Raw genomic sequence first — 15,063 nt, 5'->3', positions numbered from 1 at the left:
CCGTGTCAACCTAATTTCTTCCCCTCCCATTAGGTTCCCGTCCCTCACACGGAGCAGCCGCTGACATGTCATGACATCACACACCTTAGGTGATTATACCACATTGTCTACGTTTAGCCCTTTAATCAAGTAAAATGATATATAAACAGATAAATACGTTGAAGGATATATGATCCCTCAAAGCCTGGAGCCAACGTACTGTAAGTGTAAGCGTTAGCTAACAGCTTGTTTGTCTTTCATTATTTGCTTAAATTTTAATGTTGGGCAATATTATTTAAAACGAGAGACACCACAGTCTCTGTTTCTAAAACCGTAAACTGCTGTAATTTCCATTTCTATAATTTGATATATATTTAAGCCGCGTACGCCCTGCAGTGAATGTTTCATTAGACGCATTAATCCACCCCTAATCTCAACCTCCTATAATTCTGTTATTGTTTAATTTCAGGGATAATGATAAATCATTGTGAAGTTTTCACAACACTCTTGGCAGAAAGACCGGGAACAAGACGGAACAGGTGGAACAGCACGGAGGAACGGATGACATCATGATGGTTTTTACTCTTTTCACTCTGAGGTTTGGGGAAAGAAATTGAAGGAAGATTTTACTCCAAATAACGGCTGGATCCATATACTCTACATGCAAACAAATGACTTGTGAATTCTACTAACATAATGTTTAGAAATCGCCCTTTAATATCTGGTATCCTGAAGTAATATTGATGCAAAGAATACGGACACTGTTGTAACTCATGGGACATTATTAAGAACTATTGAGAGCTTCAAAGGTTTGTATTTTAATTAGCAGCTGTGGCGGGCCGAGCCCCTGGTGGTCAGTAGTGGTGTTGCAGGTAAAACATTATTTTTATATATATTTGTATATACATTTTAAATAAATTATTCGTTTTTTTACTATTACAGTCACTGCACTAAAATGATCAAATTCATTATAGAGAAGCATGATATAATATGTTTAATTTCACAGTTGTTCAACATGGAGAAGCATGATATAATATGTTTAATTTTCTCATAAACAGACACATTTAAAATGATACCATCTGTTTTTAGAACTTTAGCACTTTTTAAAGGCAGCTTTGTTTCCTTTGAAATAAAGTCTACCCCCCCCCCCCCCCCCCACACACACACACACACACTGTACATTCCAGAGTTTGAGTCAAAAATATCTCATGTACTTGCAAATGAAAAAGACCAATCACAAGCAGAGGGCAGTGTCACTGACAAATACGTCTGACTGAAGGTTAATTAAATAATGACAACACACAGACGGGCTAAATATATCACACAGCTCTGCTGTTTAATTAAGTTCCATATGATTTTTTATTATTATCATTTATATAGAATGATCGCATACTTTACCTCGACTGACTTCCAGAATGGTCGTCTGCCTCTTCTCCAGGGCTAGAGCAGTGCCCTGGAGCAGATCTTGTCCTGACGAAAGGAGATCATATCTTAGGGAGGCAACGACGGGAGAACACACACACACACACACACACACACACACACACAGATTTAGATCTTGAAAGCCATGCGTGTGGCGTGATAAAGGTGTGAGTGTATCTGTACACGCACGCGTGGGTGTGTTTCACTGCCTGTTAGGGTCACACCTGTCGGGCGGTTCCTCTCTCGTGCTCTCCTTGTCTGTCAAGTCTCTCACTCGCTAACGGGAATGCCATTGAACGCACCACGGTCGCTCACAGGAGACATGTCAGTCACGTTGTTCCCGACAGATGGATTACTCAATCAGCTGATTTACACAACACGGAGGGACTACTGAACGTGGGGCAGGAGAGTTGTCCCGTGAGACGTGGAGGAGTGTTGAACTTTAACTTTTCTTGTTTGTGTCTTTTGCGGGGGAGTTTACAGAGACATGGCGCTGTCTCAGATACAGTGTCTGGACGATAATCACGTGAACCCGCGGACCCATGAGTCCAAACCCGAGTTTCTCTACTGCGAGGACCAGCGGCTGGCGCTGGAGACTCTGCTCTGCGATGGACGCGAGGCGTTCGGTAAGTTCATGCAGGAGCGTGGCCTGCGGGGCTTTCTCTCGGACCCGGAGCTGGAAACAATCACCGGGACTGTGGAGCCCTTTGACCCGAACTCGGATCTCTTTCCTGGAAACCCAGCGGAGGACGAGCCCCCGCTGTCGCTGCATTACTGGCCAGATCTTTCTGACACGTCTGTGCCGAACATGGACCTGGGTTGGCCGGACAGCGAAGCTTATCGTGGCGTGACGCGAGCTACTGTTTACACACAACCGCCGCTCGACGGTCAGACACACATTAAGGAGGTTGTCAGGAAAATGATTGCGCAGGCGCAGAAGGTATGAAGGCTAAATTCCTCCAGTTTTTTTGTTTTTTTTTTGACTTTGTTAAATCCTTAAATCAAGTAAAACAGGTTCACTCTGTATTTTTCAAATATTTGCATAATTCAAATAATGTCTTTTGTATTCAAAAACACAAAAAAAAATTATTTTTTTTTTCAGATCAGCGTCACTTCAAAGTATGAATCATTATAAATAAATGTTTATTTTACATATTTTATATATATTTACATATTTTATAATTGTACTGAATAAATATTTTGAAGGTTTTCAATATGTTCAGACAGACCATGTGACTGACCAATAGGAGCCAGGCTGTGTTGTTCTGTAACAGTTGCCAACATCTTTATGTGATTCTGATTATGCTCTGTTTTGCACTAAATTGTCTCCTTTTCTTTACAGAAATTAATATTTAGAGACCATTGGATTATTCATTTAATTCTCATGAGTTAAAAATAAGTTTACAAAACTACACATACAATTCTGTTCTAAAGTGAAAATGCCACCAAAAAAAACTTGTCCTATAAAACTATTTTCTACCTGTGTTTCTGTGCTGTGTGCAGCAGTCATTTAAAAAGCGTGGTTGCTGTTGTTCTTTCCTGACAGAATAAGTACACTGATGCTTGGTTCCTAATAATAATTTTAAAAAGTCTTAATTAATAATCTTGCTTAATTAAAAAAACTGTCATGTGGACATGTAAATGTTTTCTGTGGGTCTGCAGCTCTCAGTGTGTGTGAGGTCAGAGTTCATACAGGTGGCAGGCAGTCAAGAGTAAAATGCATTAAGCGTTATCAGGGATTGTGAGCGGCACGCTGCACGGTAACTGCACAGAAACGTTTTGCATCTCGTCTGAGGTGCATGTGAAACTGACTGTGTGCCACATTCGTGTGTGTGTGTGTGTGTGTGCAGCTGAATCACCTCATACCTTGTGTGTATGACTTGTCATGTTTCTATGCAGGTGTTCTCAGTAACATGCGGTATTTTACTGAAACATCCCCTGGGTATTTTCCCGGGGAGCCTTTTGACAGCGCCGAGAAGAACTGCAGAATCATTTAGATCTCCTCTTTAATTAGTGTCCTGTAAGGAAAACTTTTTTACGTGATTGTACCTTAAACCTGTGGAACAACTGCAGTATTATTTTTGGCAAAACAGGAAACCACCGTTCAGTGTTGGCATGCACTCATACTGATTACACGCCTGTGGTTTGGTTTTACTGTTAGCTGAGAAAATACATGTGTGTTCTTGTTGGCATATATTGGATAAATGTATAAACTATGATACATAACCCACCTGTGCATCTGCAGACGTACAAGTTCCCTGGAGCTTGAATTTTATTGTGCTTGTGCGTGTGTGTGTGTGTGTTCAGGTGATAGCAGTGGTTATGGATGTTTTCACTGACGTCGACATCTTCAGAATCCTGCTGGAACACACAAATCTACCTCATTTTGTCTCCATGTGTCGGAGGGCGAACATGCACACCGGTCACCTCAAGGTCAGTCCTCATCTTATCACCTCTGGTCCAATCCTCACAAATGTTTGATAAGCACAGGTGTTTTCACACATGTTGCTCTTTGGCCCAGAGGCAGTGTCTCTGTCATGGGTGTGGAACCCCAGGGTTCACCTCCTGGCCAAGATCGAATCCCAGTTAGGGCCGTTGGTACCTTCCAGTGGACTCACCACCCGCAGGAAGGTTCAGGGGGGCTGGTACGGTGCAGTGTGATTTGGGTGGCGGTCATAGAGACTGACCCGGTAACAGATAAGCGGATGAAAATGGATGGATTTTCACACATTGCTCTTGATTGACAACTACATACCGTACTCTGATTTTTTCCAGTTTCACCACCATCCAAATATTAGACCCTTATCTCACATAGTGTAACATTTTCCTCTTGAAAACTTCATGTGTAAATAACCGTGGTATTATTCACCTTACCATACAGTCGTATTTTTCATTTTTTGCATGCCATCACCTACCTCAAAAAATCTGTACCACGCCCAGAATTGTGTTTAAGAATTTACAGTCGTAAAAAAATGTTCCACTAATGACAGGGTGATGTTTGTGGACTAGGCTGAAGACTGTGGTAGGCTCGGCCGTAGATGTTGCAGTATTTATTTGCTAAGAAAAATAATGAGGTCTAAATGCATGAACTTTTTTTTTCTTTCCCGTGAACCACATTTCACTGTGTTGCGGACAAGAGGTCACGATGGATCAAATCATTATAGTTTCCTTAATGGGCCGGTGTTACGGAATGAATTGCGAAGTGACACTTTGACCTCTGCATCGATGGAAATTTTTCTCAGTGCCCATTATGGTTGTTGATGTATCAGTAAATAGATATCGACCAGAACATGTCTGTTAAACAAAAGTAAGAGTCTGTTTGGTAATGGGATCAAGGTGTTTTTGTCATTTCTCAATAAGGCCAGACACAGGCACAAAGCATCTGCGTAGAGTTGTTCTTTGTGGCGTCTTCCAAACCCATACACAAAAACAATGGCATTCATTCTGCAACCATTATTCCAGCTGGCACTTGACCACAGATAAATCATTAAAGCGGATGATTGTGCCCTAATTAACTGGTTGGCTTGAAAAAACAAAGAACATATCAAAGAAGCTCATCGTGTCGGGGCCTGTGAGAATAAAGGAGCTGTTTTCTAATCAAATGAATTCTTATCACAACTCACAGTTGGTGCCAGCTCCTCATAGTTTTGAATCACGTTGGCTGAAATATACATATAATAATGTAGTAATATAGTGTCAGCTGTGATGTGTTGCATTGGTAAAACTCAACGCAACTAAGAACGGTCAGTGGTCAAATCAACGATTGACGTAGAAGCTCCAGAGAACTGTGTTCACTACAGCATGCAGACATTTTCTATTATTATTTTATTATATTTTATCCTTAGTTTTATTGATATGTTTTCTAATGTGATGGCAGTGTCAGTTTTCTTATTTAATACAGAAAGATTTATTTTCTCTTGGACTAAAGTAAACCTCTGAGAAGAAGAAGAAAATAAGTCTGTCTGTTAGTGTTTCTTGCTCGGTGTCCCAGACTGTGGTTTGGGTTGAGCTCGCAGCTACACACACTGCATGTCATCCTGTTATTCACAGAGCTGAACCACTGGTACAACACTGCCTTCTAGTTCATTGCATAGTTATCAGAACCAATTTTAAGACATATTGATGCTGGTACTGGGTTTTGGGTAGTACTAAAAAAAAAACAATCAGGAAACTCTGCTTACTGTCTGCCTTGCAGGGCGACATTTGCTGTCTATGAATCTGATCCTACTTTCCCTCTCTCTCTCTCTCTCTCTCTCTCGCTCCCTCTCTCTCTCGACACATTTACACACTCATTCTATGCCTTGGAGAAATAAGGCCGTAACACCCTGACAAACTTTTCTGTTACTGCCAAAATGCACACGTCTGAGCTCCATCCCCACACCAGCACGTGGATATGACACACTGTGACAGTTACACATAATTGAGCGAATGAGAACGACACTCTCAGGGTGTCACCTCGATACTGTTTCGTTAGTCACGCTCCATTAAGAGCCTCGTCACTGATTAGCCGTGTTCAAACACGGCACTGCTGATGTTGGTGTTAATTAAATTAGTCAAGATGTTCGGTTGAGTTTGCTCTGATAAAATGTTAAAGGTATCTTGTGTTGTAACATCAACAGGATGATGGTGCACATTGAGCACGCGACATTTCCGTCTTTTAGTTACACACTGTACACAGGCTGCTGTGTCTGTGCTGCACTGATCCACCCTGATTTACCCCAGTGTGTGGCCACTCAGGTCAAAATGAAGGTTCCATACGAGTCTCCTCCAAACAATGATCACTTCAGGTGCCTAGTGTCGCTCCGGAAAATTTGCCGGGCCTGTGGGACGCTGTAAAACAGTGATGAGTGTCGAACACAACATTTCTAGACGTAACAAGTTTGCCCTCAAGCTGAATGTGAGCCCTTAAACAGGCTGACTGGGAGCAGGGAGCAGAGAACAGGTGTGACCGACTGAGTTTTTACTGTAAACTGCAAGCTGCCAGAAGAAAAATGTTGGAGGAGTTTATGGGAGAAGGAGGGAGAAAGAGAGCAGAGGAGCTAAAATGACGCGAGCAGAGAGTCGTCAGATTAATGTCTTTTTCAGTCGTCTAATTAGGTTTACACCTCTGTGGATAGTTTACAGCCCATTTTAAAAGTGACTCATCTCCCTGACATTTGTTGACATAGAACACAGTTTAAGTTGGTTTGATGGGCTGAATTATTTTCAAGGTCAGGGGGGAGGAGGGAGGAGTAAGGGGGCGAACATCAGGCGAACCATTTTCTCAAAGGTTGTTTAAATGACAAAGTCTGTCTGAAAAGTGTGTGATAGTTGTAATTTCACATCAGATTCCTCCTATGACAGTTTAAGTGCTCTTCATTCAACCCTCAGAGCTGGGTAAACACACCCATGAAAACAATTTGCTGATTTTATCTGTTTAGTTGCCAAAGGAATGTTTTAAGGGAAAAGAGAAAGTGAGAGAGGGAGGGGCTCTTTAAAGAGAGAGAGAGAGACGCGCCGTGCCAGGAGCAATGTGCTACACCAAGACTGCTCACATGCTTACGAGGATTACAGTCGCTCTGACAACCTTGGTGAACAGAGTTCAATGAGCCAGGAGGCCGAGCTGAATATTCAAATTTCCCCCAAACTCCATGGCCAGAGTTTGAACATACAAAGTCGACTTTTCTAAAAAAAAATTGCACCCAGTAACATTTATGTCGCCATTTTATTCTCTTAATTCATCGTAAACATTAACATTGACTCTCTACTGTAGACTTTTATTTTGACACAACCAGACTCTAAGCTACGCTCTGGTGGGCCACGTCAAATGACAGGGCGGGCCATATATGGCCCACGGGCCTTATTTATATGTGCTGTATATGATTTAGAGGCTGTCCAATAAGAGTCGGGTTGCAGGTGATGTTTGTGAACATCTGGTTTGAACAGTGTAATAATCCTGAGACTTCAGAACTGAACCTCGTTGTGCAACAGTGAAGCTGTACCGTTTCACACGGTCCATCTCTCACCGGTGTTTTTATGAGTAATCCATTATAAAGTGTTCCGCCCAGCTATTATCATGAATGCCAGTTACACATTACAGCAGTAGCTACATAAGGTCACACCTGTAGGTCTGTGTGACTAAGTGGCTGCGTTTATACGTACACAATGCACATCATACATTAACATTAACACATCCCACGGTCACAGGCTTGTGTGCAAAAACTTGGAATGTTTTTTTTTGTTTTTTTTTGTCACAGCACCTTCGTGTTCGCTGCACAGTCGGAGGGGAGTTCTGCACTCGCTCATGCACTAAGGTCAAAGGTCAACTGGGACACCGCTTCATGTTCTTGGATGGTGACAAAGCTGTGTCTGGGTCGTACGGGTGAGTGTTCTTACCTGTGTGTTTGTATACGTCGTTTCTTTCAGAAAAAACAAACAATGGAAGGACAATGAGTAAAAGAAAGAGTATCTGTGTGTGCTCCACCTGTCTTTAGTCTTCGGAGCCTGGACAGGACAGAAAAAAAAATAATGTCATGTCACATAATCTTCAACCTGAGGAACCGGTCGGGAATGTATTGAGTGTTTGGGAGACATGAATGCATGTACATTTTATTCAGGTTACCTCAAAGTCATAAACATAGAGATCACACATACAAAAAAGTTGTAACCAGCCTCAGATATGTTTTATTAATTCAACAATCACCATAATACCATTATCAGTCCTATTAACCATAAATGACGTTTTGATCAAAAACGTTTTGTGATGCACAAAAAGTCCTCCTAAACGTGGCTAAGCTAGGCTAATCCTGCTGTACCTCAGTTCCTTTGGTGATATCTTATTGTCATGTCCTGCAGTTTTACCTGGATGGCTTCACGTTTGGACAGAAACCTGATCACCGTGGTCACCGGCCAGGCAGTGGACGCCTTCGACCGGCTCTTTCGAGTCCTTTATGTGACCTCCAGCTCTGTTGACCTCCGGCAGATGGCCACCGACCAAGAACCTGAGCCCGAGCCTCTACCACAGCCGGCTGCTGTTGCTCCTCCCAGTGCTGCTGATACTAGGAAACTGTACAACCCCAAATATGCACTTCTGGCTTCATGTAACCTGGTCCCTTCTACTCCACAAAAGCCCAGCAGTCCAGAAAGCTCCAAGAATCCAGATGATAAGAAGAACAGGAAAAAAAGAAGTAGTAAAGACACTGTACAAGAAGACCCTCCGCTCCATCCTGGTCTTGTTAATTTGGAAAAGGCATACTTGATCCCATATCTGCCGACATGGCCAGAACCCGATCCCCCCAGTGACGTAATAGGCTTCATTAACATTCGGGATCCCAGGAAACCGACACAGGTCCATCTTCAGAGATCTGAGATGTTTGAAACAAGCCAAGCAGTCAGGTTTAGTAGTCCATTTACCAAGCCCAAGGAAGTCCTGCCAGAGGTGGCTCAGCCGAGGGAGATTACTCCTAAACCTGAGAGGTTTAACAAACTCCTAACAAGACAGAAAGAACCAACAGCTGTGAAGCCGACTGTTGACAAAGACCAGTCAACAGAACTACAGCCAGAACCCTGTGAAATTAAAACAAAGAAAGCTCCTGTACAAAGGACAGACGAACCAGACCAGACTGTCAAGTCAGAGCATGAACTGCATTTAAACACAACTACAAAACCTGGTGCAAAATCACCTTCTCAGTCCAGCAGCAACACAACAACTCCAAGCAATAGCATTACATCACTCAATACACAAAAAGTCACGACAAACACTCCTAAACCCTCAACCTCCATGTCAGAGTTAAACACTGAAGAAGAGCCAGAAACAAATTTAGACGAAACACAAAGTGCTGTCGTAAACCACAGTCTGAAGTCAAACTGCTCAAACGACTCCGTCTCACAGGTAGATTCAAAAACCCAGACGGGTCACACTCGACCGTCAGACAGCTCCACTGACATCACTTCTGATGTGGAGGTGGTCCAAACCCAAATCTCCACCTCCTCTGATTCTCCAGTGCAGTCTCAGTCTGACAGGAGCCCCCCCCTCTCTGAAAACAACAACATCGAGCTCTATAAGACCAATAGTGATGTTTGCTGTACTGCACCATCCACCAGCTTCACCAACTCTGGTCCTCCACATGATTCTTCTCCTTTAAATCCTGCTCTCCCTTCTTCCCCAGATCCTCCTCTACCTCCATCATCTACAAATCCTGCTCTCCCTTCTTCCCCGACTCCAGATCCTCCTCTACCTCCATCATCTACATCCTCATCTTCTACCTTAATTCCTCCTCCTTCCTCACCTTCTCCGACTCCAGATCCTCCTCTACCTCCATCATCTACATCCTCATCTTCTACCTTAATTCCTCCTCCTTCCTCTTCATCTCCAACTTCAGATCCACCCGTTACTTCATCTCCAACATCCCTTTCTTCTACCTTAGTTCCTCCTACGACTTTTCCTTCTTCGACTCCAGACCCTCCCATTTCTTCACCTTCCTCATTGTCCCCCACCTTGACTGCTCCCGTTCCAAAACCTCGAACTGTTCAGCTGGTTATCAAAGATGGCAGCGCCACAGACATTCAGGCGCTCCCTGAGATTAGAGTTGTCAGAAGATCTGATAGCGTAGAGAGCACAGAACCAGCAGTAGTTACTACTAAGGCTGAGGCAGCAGATTTGGTACAGATTGAATCCAAGACAGAGCCAACAGAGACAGAGGCCCAAGCGCCAGAAAACAGCGAGGGCAGAATAGAAGCTCCAGATGACTCAGGTATGAGAGATAATAACATCCAGACTCTGAATCAAGAGCAGAATGAAACACCAGCAAACCCAGAGACAGAGGAGGCAGGAGCAGTCGGACCACCTGATGACACTGCAGTCACAGTGACGCCTGCTGGGACCAATCCGGAGCCTCAAACAGATGCTTTAACTCTTGAAGAATCAAAGATTGAACGTTATACTAATCATGATGTAAGTCAAGAAGTCTCTGAAAGCAAGAATGTTTCTTCATCAGACAGTGAAACACCTCCAGGGACTAAGATTCCTTGTGTAGATGCAGCACTGACAGATATCAAGGCCTCAGAAGAAATAGTTGATTGTCAGTTTGCTAACCAGACAAATGATAAACATACAAAAGTCAGTCATTGTAAAACATACCATGCAAGAGCACATGAGCCTCAGAGGATATTATATTGTGAATCGAGTCCAACTGTTGTAGATGTGGACTCTATAACGATGAGTCCGGAGTCTCGCAAATCCATAAACACCGATGGCAGCAGCCAGCACGTAAATGTCACGCCTCAGAGTAATCCAAATATAGTGAAAGGTGAAGGTCTCGTTAGCGGTGCCACTCAAGAATCCCAACACATTCCTCAAGTACAGCAGAACTCACACCCCCATGAAAGGCCCAGGAATTTGCATCTCACAGACACACACATGTCAGATTTGCATTCCTCTTCAGCTGACACAGATTCAGAACATCGCATTCCTCTGGTAAGCTCACCCACACCGACAAATGACCTACAGACTCGCAATTCAGATCCACAGCAACACACTCCTGATTTTCAGACACCTACGACAGACATTAGTGATGGATATTTGTCACCAATGGATGACTCCACCCTGTCCACCACCTCAGAGGAGTACTACGAATGCAGCGACTCTCCTGTCCATGACTCTGTATTTGATCAGGAGGGTTTACACCACCATGGGTTAACAGTGGACTGTGATAGCGTTGTACACACCAATGCCACCAATTCTTCTCTGCACATCAATAATACAAATTGGGCCAGTACTGCAGACATGATGAACTCCAGCAGAGAAACACAGATTTTATCCAGGCACTCAAAAGTCTCTGCTTCTTCCTTACTTGAAAAAGCCGAAATGGAGAAAGAAAGGAGAGCAAGATATAAAGATAGGACACAGCAGAGTGAAAGGGGGATGAAACAGAATGTGGTGGAGCGAGATTCCCAGAAGACAGAGCGGAGATGCAGCGATGAGATCAAGGCAACAACAGATCAGCCTAAACAAGAACAAGGGTTGACAGAGACAGCTGCGAAAGGGAAGGAGGCCCAACCCGCGGCTGCTAAAAAAAACTCTCTACTGAACAGATCACCGGCACAGAGGCTGGTGGATGGAGGAGTCACCCAGGGAGAAATAATCACTAACTCTACAGATGCAAAGAGAACATTTTCTGGTGGCCTTAAGTTTTCTACCAACCGACTAAGGCAAGACAAAAAGAAGGTCGTGAGTGAGGTGGCGTCCAGACCCAGTGACGTGGACTCGTCCAGAGAGACTGTCAGGCACAAGGTATGAACATTAACAAGCAACTATTTTCAACTGTTTTACTGAAAAAAATGTTTGCTGTCTTCAACTATGATCCGAATAAATCAACTCGTCTGCTGCGAAGCTAACCTTGAAACTTTGAACTCTGAAATCGATGCACAGTTTCCAGTCCATTAGGTGGCAGTATTGCAACTAAAGTCTGTTTGCCAGCCTGTAGAAGAAAGTTCCTGCGTTGCATGGCTTGTTTGGCCAGATTTTCCAATGTCCAGTCTTCAGCTGGGATAAGTGCATGGCTGTGTGCAAGTGTCAGTATCGCCTCACTTTACTAAACATGTTGTTGTTAGCATGGACACCAGCGCTAACATTTGTTAAGAAATCCTGAAAAATCCGTCAAAAAAAATAACCGGACAAAAAAACAAAAAAAAAGAATGTAAAAAGAATAACTGTAATTGCACTGTGAGCTTGCACTAACCTGTGAATGTAGCAGACCAATGAAAATTGCACAAATATAGATGTAAAATAAACTTGTCCAGTTCAAGTGTATGTCTATTTATTAATGAATCCAAAATAGTATTTGATTTAGAAAATATTTTGTCACCATTACGCTATTTGATTGATAGAATGCAATTTATTGCAATTATCAATTATAAAGCCTTTTATTAAAACAGATATTTGTATCATTAAAATACATTTAATAATTGATAAAGATATAAATCAACATTTTCAGACATGCAAGACAGTTTCTTTTATTTCCCTGCTAACAAGCACAAGTAAATGACTTTGAAAAGCTTTATTGCTTTGAAAAAAAACAAACAATAAAGCAACAGCTTCTTTTTAAACCTTGAACTATTTCTGTTGTGTTTTTCTTGCTGTAGATTTCTGCTTTTCCATCTTTCTTTCTTTTGGAAAAAAATGACAGTTACTTTGAGGGTTTTATTTTCTGTTTTGCACATGAATACACTTTTTTTTTATTAAAGTGATAATACCAGAGAGACACAGGGTGGGGTTGTGGTTAGCATTGCTGCTTCACAGCAGNNNATCCCAGTTTGACCAAGGGCTGATCTGGGTGTAGTGTGCATGCGAACTCTCTTCTTCCCTCCCTCCTAACCCCCACCCCTGCCTTGCTCCTTCACCCACCCCCCCAAGCAAAAAATGTTGATTTGGAATTTAATTAATTAACCTGAAAATGACTGAAAACCAAGGCTCATCACTGTTTGTTGGCCTTGTGATTGGCCCCTGTTTCTTCCAATGGTGAATGAGAAATGGATTAGGAAAAACACGGTTCACAGAATGGTTCACACTGTTACTGATTTTAGGGATTGAATCATCTAGGTAGCTACCAGAGTGCTAGCTTGCTGGCTAATTAACTACATTGCTAGCAAGCTAGGTATCTTTTTGTCTATCAACTACATTGTTAGCAAGCTAGGTATCTTTTTGTCTATCTGCCTGTCATCCTTCCATCTATCTATCTGTCCATCCATCCACCATCCTTCCATCTATCTGTCCATCCATCCTTCCATCATCTATCTGTCCATCCATCCATCCATCCACCATCGTGCGTGTCTTCATCTTCTTGAGTATGCTCCAGCAGAGCAAAGCTAAGTTGAGTCACATCACACGTGTTCATTATCGAACGAGGAATATTTGTGTGAACTTAAGTGACACTTTAATAAAGCAGCACACACACTTGCACAGATGCAATATTGATGAACCTGTGAAAGTTTAATAGAGTCTAAGTCACTCATTGTTGGCCCGACATGTCACTTTGGCCTAACAAGTCAGAGCGTTAAACTGCAGCTCTCTCGTCTAATCAGAGACAAATCAGTGTGGCGACGCAGCGCAGCTCATGTTTGAAAACCACATATTTGTCAATGAACATTTGAAGCACAAAACCAGAATAACAGTGTCTGCTCTGTACTGATATATTGATACCCAAATATATTTGAATTCTATTTTCTTCAGTTGTTGGATTGTCATTCCAAGCCTCCACTAGGACCCCTACAGGACTCACCTGCATTTCGCAAACCTCCATCTAGGCCTCCCCCACTGTCACTGGGAGTGGGGGGGTCTACGGCGGGACAGATTAATGTCTCCCACGGCCAGCAGAGCCCTGTGTCTCCACAGTCCCCTGCAGTGGACACCAGAATGAGAGCAAGGCATTCCCCAAAAGCCCAGACCTTTCCGCATTTTCAGAAGCAGGATATGTCAGTGGGAGAAGCTCACAGACAGGATGAGGAAAGGGCTCCGTTTACCTTGACCTTTAGTAAGCTGTACAACCTCAAAGGGCTGAAGAACAGGGTCAACCAGCTGCCTGGACAGAACAGGGGAGGAGGCGGCAGCAGCCCTCCAGTTCAGGGACACAAGAGCACTGGTTAGTCTGGTTATCTGCTGGGGATAAACTTCAGCCCTGTTGTTATTTATTCAGTACTGTAACATTTAGAGCCACAGACAGATTGAGAAAACATATGGCCCGCGGGCCAAAACTGGCCCACTGGGGGGTTCAGTTTGGCCCCGCTTGTAAAAAGTGAAAGACACTTCATATTAGTGATGTTTAGTCAAATTCTATTTCATTAAATAGTAGAGCGGGGGTGTCAAACATCCGGCACGTGGGCCAAAACTGGCCCATTGGGGGGTTCAGTCTGGCCCTGCTTAATGAATTTTGTAAAAAGTTTAGTCAAATTCTATTTCATTAAATATTGATATTTTCTGATATTCTTGTACATAATAATTACATAAAAACAAAGAGGAAAAACATGTCTGGCCCTGCTTAATGAATTTTGTAAAAAGTTTAGTCAAATTCTATTTCATTAAATATTGATATTTTCTGATATTCTTGTACATAATAATTACATAAAAACAAAGAGGAAAAACATGAACCTGTTGTTATTTATGGGTAATTATGTTATGATTGTACTGGTGCGGCCATATGTGGCCTCTGAACCAAAATGAGTTTGACACCCTGACGTAGAGGAAAAAAACAAGACTTTACAGACGATGACACAGAATTTTCTACCTTGAACCTGTTGTTATTTATGGGTAATTATGTTATGATTGTACTGGTGCGGCCATATGTGGCCTCTGAACCAAAATGAGTTTGACACCCTGACGTAGAGGAAAAAAACAAGACTTTACAGACGATGACACAGAATTTTCTACCTTGATGACTAACCTTCTTTAGTAAATCCAATGCAGGACGCAGAAATTAAGGACAATATTGTTCTTTAATATGTTTATTGATTAATAAAAAGCTACCAATTGTTATTTTTTTCAGTTTGGTAAAACAAATTGTTAAATTTAGAGCCATGTACAATTGTCACAAATTGTTAAATTTAGAGCCATGTACGAGTGTCTAAATCAGTGCCTAAAATTCTAAAAAAGTATAAAAATATTTCAGCTGCAAACCAACACAGGAGCAG

At 42.5% G+C, this 15,063-nt stretch overlaps 1 protein-coding gene and 1 long non-coding RNA gene across 2 annotated transcripts in view; one reads left to right on the top strand and one right to left on the bottom strand.

Moving 5' to 3' along the window:
- LOC112488390 (uncharacterized) overlaps positions 1–1,498 on the bottom strand; it is a 5,909-nt gene extending 4,411 nt beyond the window's left edge. The window contains exon 1 of the long non-coding RNA XR_003052398.1: positions 1,378–1,498. This is a non-coding gene — a long non-coding RNA (uncharacterized LOC112488390). The remainder of the gene's footprint in view (positions 1–1,377) is intronic.
- On the top strand, positions 1,182–14,178 carry LOC103393227 (mucin-5AC). The gene is made up of 6 exons (XM_017040234.2): positions 1,182–2,341; positions 3,709–3,834; positions 7,638–7,762; positions 8,236–9,521; positions 9,573–11,671; positions 13,610–14,178. Exons 1-6 carry the CDS (start codon positions 1,889–1,891, stop codon positions 14,021–14,023), a joined length of 4,503 nt encoding a protein of 1,500 aa, XP_016895723.1. The 5' UTR covers positions 1,182–1,888; the 3' UTR covers positions 14,024–14,178.
- The last annotated feature ends 885 nt before the right edge of the window (positions 14,179–15,063 follow it).

This window comes from Cynoglossus semilaevis, chromosome 17 (genome assembly GCF_000523025.1).
Source record: "Cynoglossus semilaevis isolate Cse_v1.0 chromosome 17, Cse_v1.0, whole genome shotgun sequence".
NCBI classification, from domain to species: domain Eukaryota; kingdom Metazoa; phylum Chordata; class Actinopteri; order Pleuronectiformes; family Cynoglossidae; genus Cynoglossus; species Cynoglossus semilaevis.
Note: the sequence above shows the minus strand (reverse complement) of the source record. Positions and strands in the feature narration are given on the sequence as shown.